Source organism: Stegodyphus dumicola, chromosome X1 (genome assembly GCF_044657685.1).
Source record: "Stegodyphus dumicola isolate Sdum_Otavi_A_Nest chromosome X1, ASM4465768v1".
Taxonomy (NCBI): Eukaryota; Metazoa; Arthropoda; class Arachnida; order Araneae; family Eresidae; genus Stegodyphus; species Stegodyphus dumicola.
Window position 1 is genome coordinate 17,406,989 of NC_140780.1, and position 15,134 is coordinate 17,422,122.

At 33.1% G+C, this 15,134-nt stretch overlaps 1 protein-coding gene across 6 annotated transcripts in view; it reads right to left on the reverse strand.

Annotated features, from left to right (window-relative positions):
* Positions 1-15,134, reverse strand: part of AP-1gamma (adaptor protein complex 1, gamma subunit) — a 190,118-nt gene that overhangs the window by 152,830 nt on the left and 22,154 nt on the right. For all 6 annotated transcript variants that reach the window (XM_035352909.2, XM_085808333.1, XM_085808332.1 and 3 more), the window contains exons 2-5: positions 12,517-12,736; positions 11,987-12,111; positions 8,312-8,453; positions 2,049-2,145 (exon numbers count right to left, since the gene is read on the reverse strand). In XM_035352909.2, the coding sequence (XP_035208800.2) occupies positions 2,049-2,145; positions 8,312-8,453; positions 11,987-12,111; positions 12,517-12,736 (584 nt within the window). The remainder of the gene's footprint in view (positions 1-2,048; positions 2,146-8,311; positions 8,454-11,986; positions 12,112-12,516; positions 12,737-15,134) is intronic.

Below are 15,134 nucleotides of genomic sequence, written 5' to 3' on the forward strand. Positions count from 1 at the left end.
TTTAATAGACTTTTAAAGATTATTATCACCCATTCTGGATCTTAATGACAAAATGCAGCAGTCAGTACTTGGGAGGGTGACCACCCACATGACTGGCCTCGGAGGATAATCTCTTTCTTCTCACCGCTCGTTGGCTCTTCACCTAAATTGTATTAATTTAATTGATTTTTGCTAATTGTGGATTCTACTCAACCCCTGACTTTGCCATATGCTTCGTGTTTTTCGCCTAAGTGGCGGGGAAATGTACCCATTTACTTTACAACTGCAAGTGCCCTAGGGCAAACTGTAATCATATTGGCAATAGCTCTTTAGTAGCTCAGGCCAGTTAGCAAAGAAATTATCCTAATTCCAGAGACTTAATCAGTCAGTTAGTGAGAGTCCATCGAGTTGATACACAGTCAGTGAGTGCCGAGTTGGTCGTCGAGTGCACCGAGTCTCTTAGCGTATCACGGTTAGTGCATCATCGAGAGTGTGTTGAGCTCTGAGAACGACTGAATCGAGGATTCGGGAGCTGTACTCTGGTATATCGTCGAATGCATTGCGAGTTGTAGCATGGAGAGTCTCGAGAGTACATGGAGTTCCAAGAAGGACCAAGCGGAGTCAATAGCTGTGCTCTGCTTTGCCGTGAAGCTGTCTCCACGGTTATAGCCTGATAGTGCGAAGACTGTGTTGCTGATCGTGTCAGCGTGTTTATTGTAGTTCTTTGATGACTGTGTAAACGTGTTATTGGAGCTGTCCTGATTAATATTGGCTAAATAAAGTGTCTTTCGATACTTTATCAAGTGCTGTTGTCATTATTCACTCCAAATCTACAAACCCCATATGAACGTGAAGGGAGAAAATAACGTAACAATATGAATGGGAAACGATATGATAGATCCATACCAAAGCCAAAAAGACCCAGCTCTACCCCGATTAACATAAAAAACCACAAATTTCATGTACCAGACGAAAAGAGACCAACTAATGCTACACATACACTAGTAAAATGCAAATCCAGGCAGTATACATTTTGTAACACAAGAGAGAAACCTCACAGAACAAGATACATGTGTGAAACATGCAATGCGGGTCTATCCATGTACCAAAAAGACAAAACATGCTTTGAACAATGGCACAAAAAAAATTTATTCTTTGATGTTTAAAAAAAACACTAAGTTTTTTTTTTTTCTTTTTTAACTGAGCATTTTAAGCATTTATCCAAATGTCCTTATTTTGTAGGTTCTTATGTTTTCACTGTTACAGAAAAATTATATAAATGTTTATTTTTAATTTTTTCTGACAATTTACTTTGTAAAATAATGCAAAAAATTTACATATAATAAAATTCTTACATACTTTTTTTTTAATTCGCGAATTTTTTCATTTATCAGAAATGCGCATGGAAAAAGTGAGTTCCCCCCTACTACTTTAGTAAGTTTCAAAAGTCCTAATTTGCTGGTTTCACAGTGCAACCACCACCCACAGATCAATGGGCAAGAGTAGATTTTTTAAAATTTATATACCATTTGTCTCTAGGATCATAATATTCAATTTCTAGAGTTTTTTAGTTAAAAAATTATAAAATAATACTGCCCGCATCACAGCCACTTTCAAAATGGTGGGAAACTAAGAATTCCATACAAGAGAAACCAATCAATAAATTTTAAAAACAAGAAACATCAATAATATAGTATGTTTACAAGAAATCCTTCTTTAATGTGCTGTCATTCTCTCTATGTACACAATGAAGTGATTTTACAAAAAAGAAAAAAAAAAAAAAAAAAAAAAAAAGAGAGAGAGAGAGAGAACTGCACATATTTGATATCCATACAACTTTGGAATTGCACACTGGACAAAACAGACATTCTGTGTGCATATCTGGGTTGTCACATAAATACTTTTGGCAAATGTGGGTTGCTATATAACTTTTGGCAACATACTGCTTTGCCTCCAGAATATTTTTTCATGACTTTTTGGCTCGGATACAGATAACCAAAAAGCACCTTTTTTTTTAAACAGAATATATATACAATATTTTTTTTTTCCTTTTAGTTAAACTTACATACCATGATTCTTTTCAGACAGAAGAGACCTAGTGGCAGGAATAAACATTTCCATCAATTCAGGAACTTTCTTTATAATGCGAAATGCACAGAGAGCAGCCTAAAATTTACATGATAAAATAAAATAAAATTTATACCAATAATAATAAAAAAACTATTAAGAACACATAAATTAATTATCAAAAGGATGCAGAATTGAAATACAGTTGAACCCCACTATAACAACTTCAAGGGACCACAAGTATGGTTTGCTATTTCCAGTCCTTCAATTCCATAAGAAAAATAGATTACTTCACAAAATCAAGTAAAAATTGAATGAAGAATTGGGAGGGAAAAAACTGGTTAACATTATCACCTCTAGCAAAAGAAGTAAATAATAAACCTAATTTAAAAAAAAATTCATGTTAAGTTCTAAATATGGAACGGGTTCGTTCCATATTTAGAACTTAATGGCGTGCGTACGGGTTCGTTACGAAATGAATGCACAAGTCCGATAAAAAATAAACAAAATTTATTATTATCACAACAAAAATGCTTAAATCTCCTCAGATATTCATGCAGTATTACAATATCTCACAGTAGTTATCTTTTAAGTACTCAAACGTTCCAGAGAACTTAATTCAAAACAGCTAAAGAAAGCAAATTCGCTACAGTCAACAAGAGCAGTTTTCTAAACAAACTCTTAAAACAACAACAAACTAACTAAAATCACAACAAACCGAAAGGTTTCCCTCCTTTAATAAGATTTTAAATTGCATGCGAGAATTTTCTGGAACTTTCTCGAAATCAAAAAGAGATATTTATATGTATTAAATGTTAAATGCGTGTGCTCTTGTTAATTTTCCGGCTTAGCTTTCCTTTAATATTCATCACACGCTGCACTGCGGGGGGGTTAAAGCAATTTAATTTATAATTCAACTAACGTTAGCTATTCAAATACCAAATCCGTAACACTGCCCCCTTTCCAAGGACTGCACGTCCCGGGCAGTACAATCCCTGGACAGAAAGCCAAGCTTACAACTAAAGTATAAATGCAATAATAAAAATTACATTACTATAACAAACAACATGAACAATAAATGCACTAACTAAAACAAATCAAATGCTATCACATACTAAATACAAATCAAATAAAATACACTTTTAGAAATAAAAAGGACCATGGTCTTACACTATTTACAATTATTTACACTATATACTAAGGCCATAGTAATGCGCTGACCTGTCGTAATGAACGACTTTAGGTTTAGAGTTCGAAGACTCACGGATCCGAACCACGACATCATTCAGCCTGTTTAGGATTGTGTGCGGACCATACCAAGGTGACTGTAATTCAGGCCTGACTCCTTTTTGTTGAATCGGGTTCCACAACCACAAATTGTCTCCTTTGTTGAATATATCTCCAGTAGCTCTCGTGTTGTATCTGGTCTTCAAACAGGCGGTCAGAAGGCAGACGAAAGTCTCGATTGAAGAGCATCCGAGATGGAGAATAGCCAGTAGTCTGGTGTTTCTCTCTGACCCTAGTATGATTTCGGCAGCTTTCCAAGTAGGGTCTTTCACATGAGACGTCGGCATTTCCAGGCGATGATCCCTTTTGAAAGATGGATCGTCATGTCCTCAGATGCTGAGAACGGTTTATTGTTTTTGAAGTCTAAGGAAAATTTATATTTCCTTAAAATGTCCAATCCAAGTATACATGGATCTGTAATATCTGCCACATATGCCATATGATGGTAGGTGGCACTACCAAACATGATGTTCACATTTAACTTCCCGACTATGTCGATCTTATCACCAGATGCAGTCTGAAGGGTAACACAGGATGGTGTCCAAATAAGTTTATCTTTAAACTTCTGAGCTAAAACTCTCCGAATGATGGTAACATTAGCTCCTGTGTCAATGATCATATTGCGAGGAACTTCATCAATGTGCCCATTGATGGACAGTCCGTTACTGTTGCCACTCACTGTAGAAATCTTGGCTGCTTTAAAACAAGGTTTTTCATTCTCTGGCAACCTCCGTTCCACGATTCACGTGTTTCCTCCATCGTTGCTGGGAAATGGTCTCAATTTCTGTGCTCCAGGGTGTTCTGCAGTTCCTCCGCATGTGGTTTTCAGCTCCACAGTTCCAGCAATTTAGAACTGGTTTCTTTTCATTTCTGTTCAGTCTCAAGCCACTGACTTGTCTGGTAAAATCATTTGTTTTATTTTCCGGAGTGTTATGTAATTCCGCCGTAGGTGACTTTCAGAACCACATCTCTAACACCTTAGAGCCAGTCCTTTCTCACTCCTACTCCGTATCATTGCGTCGACTTGTTTGGGGATAAATCATCTAAACGAGCCATCGATCCACTGGCTTGTGGACTCGCACAGCTCTGATTGGGTAGCGACCTCTACAAGTTGCTTGCTGAGCTGCCTCGAATTTCACAGCGTACAAGAGCGCTTTTTATGTCCTTCACATCCGCCATTCACAGAGCTTTCTGTATTTCAGGGTCCCGGATGCCATCGATGAAATATTGCAGCGAAAGGATTTCTCGTTTCGGTTGGGCACTCCAAAAAGGTGAGATGGGAGAGAGTCTTTCAACATCAATGGGGACCTCCTGAAGTGTTTCGGTGGGCTTCCGCTGACAGGATTTTAATTGGAACTTGCTGTAGACTTTCAAACACTTCTCCCCAAAGTGCAGCTCCAACGTGCCGAACAGAGCTTCAAAATGTAACCTTTTGTTTTCGGGAAGAGTCTGAAGGATATCTGCTGTGTCTGCTCTCAAAGAAGTGGCGAGATGACAGGCCTTAGCTTGGGAATCCCATCTATTTGCAGCAGCCACGATAAAAAACCGTGTCTTATATACTTGCCAAGAGGTCTTCCATCATACGTCGATAGCTTCAGAAAGGGACGAGAAGGCATGGGTAGAAATTTTAAACCATACGAATTGCTCCCTGCCCTTGCTACAAATTTCTTTAAAGTATCCACTTCTTTGGCAAAAGCGGTCATCCATTTGTTCTCCGATTTGTTTTTGAACGGAACAAACTCTTCCTTCTATTTCTTCTTTGACAGAAGAAACTATTTCCTCAATTTATCCCACTTTATTTTCAACCACATCTATTCTGCCTTCCATAGCATCGAATTTGGTTTCTATTATGCAGGCAATTTCTCTTTTCATTTCGTATTGAATTTCTTCAATCTTTACTTGTACAGCTTTTATTTCTTCTTTAACGGATTCCTTAACAACTTTTATTTCCTCTTTAAAAGTTAACTGACCAGCTTGAATGGCCTCCATCTCTTCCTTAACAGATTTTTGACTAGCATCCATTTCTCTTTTAACCCCTTTGCACCGACCGTCACGTATACGTGCCAGCAACGAACACACTTATCTACCGTCCGAAACCCAGGCGTGCCAGAGCATTGTTGCATTCTCTACCGACTGTCACGTATTAATGCCAGTACCTTGGAACGTTTTTCAAACTATAATTTCTGCCACAAGATGGCACTGTATGTCCATGTGGTTTCAGATACATGTGCATTAGACCTTCTACTTGAAATGAGAGAAGCATGACTCACATACACGTGTTTTTGATTATATACACAAACGGGGAACTAAATGTTTCTGAATGGCGTGATTTATGACGTCTCTTTAAATCGCACTTTATTCGCACGTGGTAGTTGTTTATTGTAAGTAGAAGTTTTATATGCGCTAAAGCGTTGAGTATTTCCGTTTACAGTTCAGTTTTTAGAAAATAATTAGATTTTGTTAGACATGAATTCTTTCTGTTTTTACCATTTCAATGTCGAAGCGTCGAAAATGTTTAACAGAGCATGAAATAGCAGACATGATGCAAAATATTTCAGATGTTGATTCTGAAATTCTGATATTGATTCTGAAAGATTAACTGAAAGACATTTTCCAAAACTTTTTTCAGAAGAGACTGATAAGAAAATGAGACGACGATGCTTCGTTTGTTCACATTCCCGGAAAAATCCTCCAAAACGGCAAATGAGTTACTACGAGTGCAAGGAATGTAACGTACGACTGTGTGTAGATCCCTGTTTTAAAATTTTTCATACGAAAAGAGAATTTTAAGTAATATATTTAGTTTACAGATTATAATATTAAAAGTCATAAAATGGTGAGTAATTAAAATAAAATGTGTAAAATATGCATTTAAACAAGAAATAAGGTAATTAAAGTATATACATAAAAATATCTATAAAGAATAAGCCATTTAAATACTCTATAGAGCATTATTAAACAATGTGTTGATACTTCGGAAATTTCATGGATTTAGGCTTAGTAGCAAAAAAGCCCCCGGCCCTGGAGAGATGCTCGCGGAAGACACTGCCGGGTCTCCGCGATAAGCGCGCGTTTTCACTACCCGGCTCGAAGGGGTTAACGGCTTCCTGTCCCGTTTTAATTTCTTCTTTAAAGGATGCTTGGCTAGCTTCCATGTTTTCTTGGAATGCAGCAAAAGCACTGATGAGCTGCCTCAATTGTTCTTCCATCGCTCTTGCTATCGGCATTCAAATCCCAATTCTGACACCAGAAATTGTTGCATGCGTATGAAATGAATACACAAGTCCGATGAAAAATGAACAAAATTTATTTTTATCACAACAAAAATGCTTAAATCTCCTCAGATATTCGTGCAGTATTACAGTATCTCACAGTGTTATCTTTTAACTACTCAAACATTCAAGAGAACTTAATTCAAAACAGCTAAAGAAAGCTAATCCGCAAATTCACTACAGTCAACAAGAGCAGTTTTCTAAACAAACTCTTAAAACAACAACAAACTAACTAAAATCACAACGAACTGAGAGGTTTTCTTCCTTTTATAAGATTTTAAATCGCACGCAAGAATTTTCTGGAACTTTCTCGAAATCAAAATGAGATATTTATGTATTAAATGTTAAATGCACGTGCTCTTGTTAATTTTCCGGCTAAGGTTTCCTTTAATATTCATCACACGCTGCGCTGCACAATTTAATTTATAATTCAACTAACATTAGCTATTCAAATACCAAATCCGTAACACTATAATTATTACGGAAATACTACATTACATGTTAATAATTTTGCATCATAAATTATAGTATAGCATTAAATATGATAATTCTTTCTTTTCGAGGAATAATATCTTGCAAATTCTTTCTCTCCAATTATATATTTATAACTCTATACAATTATGTTATACCATAAAAATATAAAAACAGTGTTTATGATCTATATGAAAACAAATAACAAAATATATTTTAAGATATGTGTCGATGCAAAGCAAAGATTAACTTTTGTAAATAATACTGAAATGCCATTTGGAGGACAGAACTCGGATAGCATTTATCCTTAAACCAATAAGGATAAAAAATTTCATTTCATGAAAGAGGAATCAACTGTTAATTCAAACGTATAAGATTCACTATCTCCTCTTTTTTAGAATAGTGAAACTTTCAAAATTTCCATCCTAGCATCACCTTTGAATGGAGCCCAGTCTGACAACTCGACCAAAGAATTTAAATGGAATCACAGAGCCTACTTATGATTTTTGGTTCAATAGTCACATATATGCAATAAACACCATACAGTGTCCTTAAGATATGCTTATAGTGACCTTTATCTCCTAGATTGAGAATCACACCTTTTTCACACAGCCTTTCCGTAAAACACTAAGAAATAATAGAAAAGTACTTTTGTCTACAGATGGAATATGGATCATAACATTTTAAAGCTGGATGATTTCAAAAATTAGTGAATTTTTGTTAAAATTTGCAGAATTCTGAAAAAATACATAGTAGTGTAAGTCAAAGATAACCGTAACTAGTTTATTGTATCTGATTTTCATACCTTTGGAGGTTTGCAACAGCTGTACAAAATAATATTTATTGTAAACATATATTGTAATACAAATTTTTAATATTATTTGATACAAATTTGTTTTACAAAGATAAGATGTTGAGTATATAAAAATTAATATTTTGATTGACAATTATATTTTATAATGAATGAGATCCTTAGAGTTTTCTATACATTAAGATGCTAACACTTTCTGAATATCAGTTCAAGTTTCAACATCCACATTATGTATTTGTGAAGTTAAGATTACAAATTTTCTAATAGCATAACTTTACAATGCCAATGAACAACTTCCATGTATACGGTCTATGAATTGTTTAGTTTAAGAGATGCATATTAAAAATCCATACATTCTTGCTCATATGATATATGAAAGTAATTCAATAAAGAAAAATAAAAAAAAGGTTACAAGCCCACCTACTTTTTTTCGTACATATGCATTGGATGTTTTCAAAAGTTTTTCAACTTCTCCAGCTAAATCTCTGCTCATTTCAGGAGAGCATATAACCCCAAGTGCACAAAGAGCTAAGCCTATTACAAACTGGGTCTGGCTATTCAAATCACTATAAAGTAAATATATATTACCTTTCTATTTATTTTGTTTTAATTATGCATAAAACAGTATCAATTCATTCAATAAAAGCACAGCTCATACAAAGAATGCTGTTATGAAATATTAAGAGCTCTAAATACAATTAATCCATATAAGAATAGCCTAGCATACTAAAATGCAGTTTTCTGAAAAGATTTACTCCAATAATTTTTAAATATTTAATAAACATTTAATTTTATTACTTAGTAAAAAGTGAGAATAAACACAACAATTTTGTACAAGAATTATGTCAAAATTATTGAAAATGAAGTATTAATATCTCCATAAACAAGGGAAAAAGGGGAACCACTATTCCAAATAAACTAAATATGGAAACTGCAGCATTCAGGCAATTAAGCAATTTATAAATTTAAAAAATTGTCTGCAAATAGAATTTCATACCATGTGATTGTGTGTACACAATTAAACATATGTATTACATATATGATAACGAAGATAAACTTTAACAGAATTAGCAGAATAAAAAAAATAAACAGACAATATAAATTAAAAGTTAAAAATGCATCCTTTATAAAATTTCCTCGCACTTTCATATTGCATTTTAGATCCAATAGTCTGAAAACATATTTATTAAGCCTAATTGGATATAAAGTACATATGAACTTAAGAATACAAAGTATCTGCTTCATGGTGCCACAATAAATATCATGATTAGAAAGTATAAATTACACATAGCACATCAAACTAGCAAGTATAAATTACACATTAAATTATTTCTGCAACCACTAAATGTCTTACATACAGTTATAAGGAATTTCAGCCTTTTTCACACTCATGGTGTAAGTGGCTGTAGATCTGGCCAGCAACTAAAAGATGAGAGAAAGCTGTTTCTTCGTGTTTCTCCATTTAGAAAAGACTGAAGTTTTTTACAGTATGCATTCTGCATTAATTCAGAATCAAATAAACAAGATTTATATGCTAAACAAAAATCGCAGACTGACTATATTTTGCACTTTTTCTTATGGCTAATTAATTTTAAGTATGTACACCCAAGTGCAGTTACATTTTTTTAAATTCATCAAAAACACAATTCACTGAGTTAATTTTTAATCATAGGAAATACGGATGAACAAACCTGTAATACAATGAAACAAACTTATAAGACAAAACATACTTCATAACTTTCTTCTGAATCTCACAAGAGCTGAAACCTTGAAATCACATATATTCTACAAATTTTGTACAGTGACAGGAGACCTTAAAACTCCTTTTGAAGAGGCTTAGTATGCCTCTCTCAAATAAGGAGGGGGATTCAAGCTTAAATTTTTATTAAAATATACGGTACTATTCGGTTTTGAGGGCCGTAAAAAATCGCCAAACTATTTTTGATGCTGGTGCTGCCAAAAATAATTTCGGCAAGAAAGGAAGTATAATAGTAAACAATTATCTAAGATCGATGTTTTAATTTAGATGAAAGGTTAATTTCATATAACACTTTTTTATTATTATAATTTATATCAAAAGGATAAACATTACTGAATGGAAGCATAAGTGTAAATAACTATTTCAGATCATTATTATAATTTATATTAAAATTGCTGAACATTATTGAATGGATGCCTTTTTCACTACCCAGTTATCGCTAAAGCATAATTTTATCTTGTTAGTTGTTCAAACATAATTTTCTATAATGAATAATGCCTTTTCTTTGAAAAAATTCTCAGTAAAGTGCAGTATCGCCCACTTATTTGTTTGCCGCTTTTTAGAAGGGTAAAAGCGATTGGATCTTTGTCAATTTTCTTTTACTTTTTAAGTGAAAATAGGTCGATGTGTACATAGATAAAGTCCAGGATGTGTGCAGAGCCATTTTTGTGCATTTCTGGGATTTTTTTAAGTGAAAATAGGTCGATGTGTACATGGATATCGAGTATGTGCAATTCTTAAAAACACATCAAGCAGTCAATGATTCTGTACTTTACCCAAAATTCTATTGCAGACTTTTCATCATGGGCAATTCCCCAAATTGTTAAATCCATAATAGGATATCAAAAAAGGATTTAAAAATTAAACTAGTATTTCAATGGCGTCTTAAAAAATATAGAACTACATAAACTTACGCAATCTGAAATCCGCACGTACGCTAGATTTGGCATGCTGTTTACATGGGCGCAATTGCTAGATTTGGCGCTTTTGCGGATACATTTTCACTGCAATTTTTTTACGGTTCTCAAAACGGAATAGTACCAAATATACATTTGAATTTTTCAACTCATTGAGACCTCTTAATGCGCAATGGAAGTGAGGATGCAGCAAAAGAAAGAGTTTATACTGTGGCACCTACACTGTGTGAAAATTTATTATGAAAAATATTTTAAGGGATCAATAAAAAGATGAACTTGCCAATTTTTTTAATTTTTGCCATTATTTTGCATCTATTCCTGCAGCAAATTTTTTTATTAAATCTCCATTTTTTTAAAAACTTAAAACTAGAAAATGCTGCATTAGAATAAAGCTCTACGGTTTATTCTAGCGAGATGAGTGACTGATGAAAAAGGTCTTTCAATTTCAAATGTTAAACAAACAGTGCTTACAAACAGATTTTAAGCACAGAACTCATAAAAAAATTAAATAAAAAAATATTTTTAAAAAAAATTACCACTGCCTACGCATTTCTTGTAATGATGTCTATCATTTGGAACGCTTGTACAACTTAGAGAAGCTTTTTGGAAACCAACCACTGAAATACTCTTGATTCACTAGTTTTCCTTAATTTCTGAAATGCTGAAAATTTGAAGCTTTCTCTTTAAGGAATAGAGAAACTGCAAGCTGCCAAATCTGGAATTAAATGACACCCATACTTATACATTAACTTCAGTTCACAATTCTGACAAAGATCCATACATAGAGGTCTTCAGATCTTCCTTTTATTTTGGAACAGCAACCTTCTCCACTACAATCATTCCCATCTATGATACTTTTATCTCTTATAGCAAGTTCGTTTTATAAAGTTTCATGGGTGTTAACTCCTTGTGCTAACATTACATACATTATACGGCTGCTGTAAAATATGATCAGTTTCATACAAACTAATTTCGAACTCATTCTGACTATATGACTATCTCAACAACACATTTCCTTCAAGGATGTGAAACTTCATTGTGTAGAAATTGCAAATCTCAACTCTTGAACTAATCCATGATTCTGAAAAAAAGTAAACAACTTTTCTTCCATTATTATTAGTATATTTGATATTGTATAATTTTTTATCTATCAGCGTCTTCCTCTAACTCTTTCAAACATAAGTGGCACATGCCATGTAATTTTTACCTCTCAATTTTCAAGAGATAAACTTAGAAGGATGATAAGAGTAAATACAGTACATACAATGTGCAGAACATCAGATACTTACACAATACATAATGAAATACATCAGTACTGAAACCAGTTACAATAAAATGAAAAAATAGGTAATTGCATTTCAAATACACTAAGAATGATGATAAAGCTATCAAAACTAATTTTATTAAGCTATAAAATACTCACTTCTTTAAAGAATTGGTTATTAGAAGATGAACATCTTGCCGTTCATCAAGGAGGAGCATTGATCCAAGATACCCAATCCTCTTATCAGTAAACCTCGGTGATGCAATTAATTTCAAACATTCCAGCTGTAAATTCCACAGTCAATTAGGACTTGTTATTAATACATTTTGTAATTCCAGAAGACAAATTTCATTAAAGAGCATTTTAGTACATTGATAACTTACCAGAACTGCATTTCTTAACTTTTGATTGTAAAATGCTAAAAAAGGTACACAGCGAACTGATGTTATATAACAAGAGGGGGGAAATGTATGATTAAAGCTTTATAATTAAAAAAGGGAAACTAAATGTTAAAACTGACAAAAACTAAAATGCTCATTCTACGCATTATATGGAATTATCTACAATGGCAGGTAATATAAAAGTAGAGAGAGCAATTAAGTGGTTTTAAATACATTATTTTTAAATGAATGAAAGATTAACTTGATGGAATTCCTTTATTCAACGAACACAATATAACGAATATTTACCTGTCCAAAATGAGCTTGATAACCAAGCATGTGTATATACAGCAGTTTAGCAACATTGCGACAACGCCATGTGTTATCTTCTTCTCTAAACAAAGACCGTATATATGCACATTCTTTCTGTACTACAGCCCTTTCATCAGCCGCAGTTCGAGCAGCCCGAATCTGCCGAATCAGGTCTCTAAGCCTCATAGGGGTAGGCATGTTGGCATAGGCATTCAATCTATAAAGTGTTATCATGAAAATTACTAAACTGAATCAGTTTTAACATTAACACAGTAAATTATTAAAAATTTTGCCTTTTTACAGAAAATTACATTAGCAATACTAAAAAATACTTCATACACTAAAAAAACTATGCATTAACAAAATTTCATGTTAAATAATATTGCATTAATTCTATATAATTTTATAATTTTACCCTGTTATTCAAAAGTGATATGCATCAAATTTAACAATTTTTAGAGAAATTCCTTTCAATGGATGACAACCCTATGCTGTTATAAATAATATATCACTTAAAATTTCAATTGCAATTCATGTTGTTAGTTTTAAAAAAGCATTTGTTTGGTCCAAGATCACATCAAATTACAGAACAGGGACATCATCCATAGAAACAATTTACCATTAATATCGATTTAGGAATTGTTCTTTTTTAAAAAAAGTTAGATATGCATGACTTTTGAATCACCTAATCACTTTTGAATCACATGCAAATCATTACTTAATATGTGCTAAAAATTTATTAATTAAGAGTAAATGATTAAAATTTACTTCTTGAAACTTTTACATACCTTGCTCTAAACAAACTTAACATTTTTCTGCATAATTAATTTTCAAATTCTATGTTATAAAGAAATGTGTAATAGATAACATGCAAAGTGTTAGACATCTCAAAATAAATAATCCACAACAGATATCTCTCACGAGCCAAACATTCATGCATGATTTCCCTTAGCAAGGCCATACTTGCCAACCTACGACACTAAAAAATCGGGAGAATTTTTTTAGAAAACAGGAGATTTATTTTCAACAAAACGATTTTTAAATGCTAAAAATATATTTTTTAATAATGAATTACCTATCATCAGCCTATCAAATGGTTCAGGCTGCATTATCCACACAAAACAGATACTACAGTGAATGCTACACAATAAAAATACGTCATGGCTAAATTTTAACAGAGTTATGTTTCGTTGTGACAAGGATATAATTTTTCAACATAATGTAATTAATGCCTTATCATTCAAATATATCAACAAGTATGTGCACACTCTTTTCTTAAATTATGCAAATGTTAAATGTGTATATTCTTTTTTAAATTACTAAGCATTTAAACACACACATAAAGTAGGTAAAACAGGAATATATTTAATTTTTAAAAAAAAGTTCTATATGAAACATTAAATAGAGGGTGATTAACAATTTGGTAAAATATATTTACAGGTACCCCCTTGGCCAAAATTGCCGGTACCGAGTTTGTGCAATTCTTCGACTTGTTATTTTGGCTAATGTAGCGCCACTACATAAAGCGAAAATAACAAGACAAAGAATTGCACAAACTTGGTATCCATGTACACATCAACCTATTTTCACTTAAAAAAACATCAGAGAATTGCACAAACTAAGCATTGTGCACTTCCTTGATTGTACAAGTCCATATACACATCAAACTATATTCACTTAAAAAGTCAAAGGAGCAGCCAACAAAAAAAATATATAATCTCAATACACTACATTTTAAATCAAACAATGAAATAACATAAAAAAGGAAATTCATCTTTCAACTACACAAAGGAAATATCCACTTACTTTATTTATGAATTAACATGTTGTTCGGTATAATATAGCGCCCTCTAGGATCAGTGCCCCTCTTGTGAGAGGAGCCAAATTTAGTTGAGTTGGTTGTTGAAGAAGGTACGCAGCGGACCTATGGTGCGTTCATTCATTCCACTTTGTCTGTGCTGATGGAGCACTTAACTTGTAACCTTGTACATTATGTAAATAATTAAATGTTTGTGTGGCCTAACTTAGTTAGTTTTATTTTGGAACCAGCGCCATTATCTCTCGTAACTCATCGCATTTTATATCAAACACATGTCTTCAGTCAAACAAAATTCCTTAACAGCATCCAAAAACCATCTAAAATTTTCTGAACTAGAATCTGTATACTGGCATCGCCACATAAATTCACAAAATAAGAGTAAAAAATATTCTCTGTAGTGTCGTTCGACCATACGCATTTCCTTCCTACAAACAGGACACTTAATAATGGCTACTAAGTAAACCTTCATTTACACACCAGTGAAGTAATGCTTTTTTCCCCTTTCTTTCCAAATCGTATGGAAACTTCAAATTAAACTTATTACATTTAGCCATCTTACCATCTAAACCACAAAACAAGCAATATTCTTCCTAACCAACACACATACAAGCCCTTACGGATTTATCGCAATCATGTAACCGATTACGTCACAATAGGGTTTCCATAACATTCAACTACTCAGGCTACCATAAATGAAACAACAACTTAGCAATAAATGAAACTACTTTGTGATAATACAAGGCATACCCTTCTATCTACTCTAACCAAGAGTTTTTATTTGACTCTCCAGTTAACT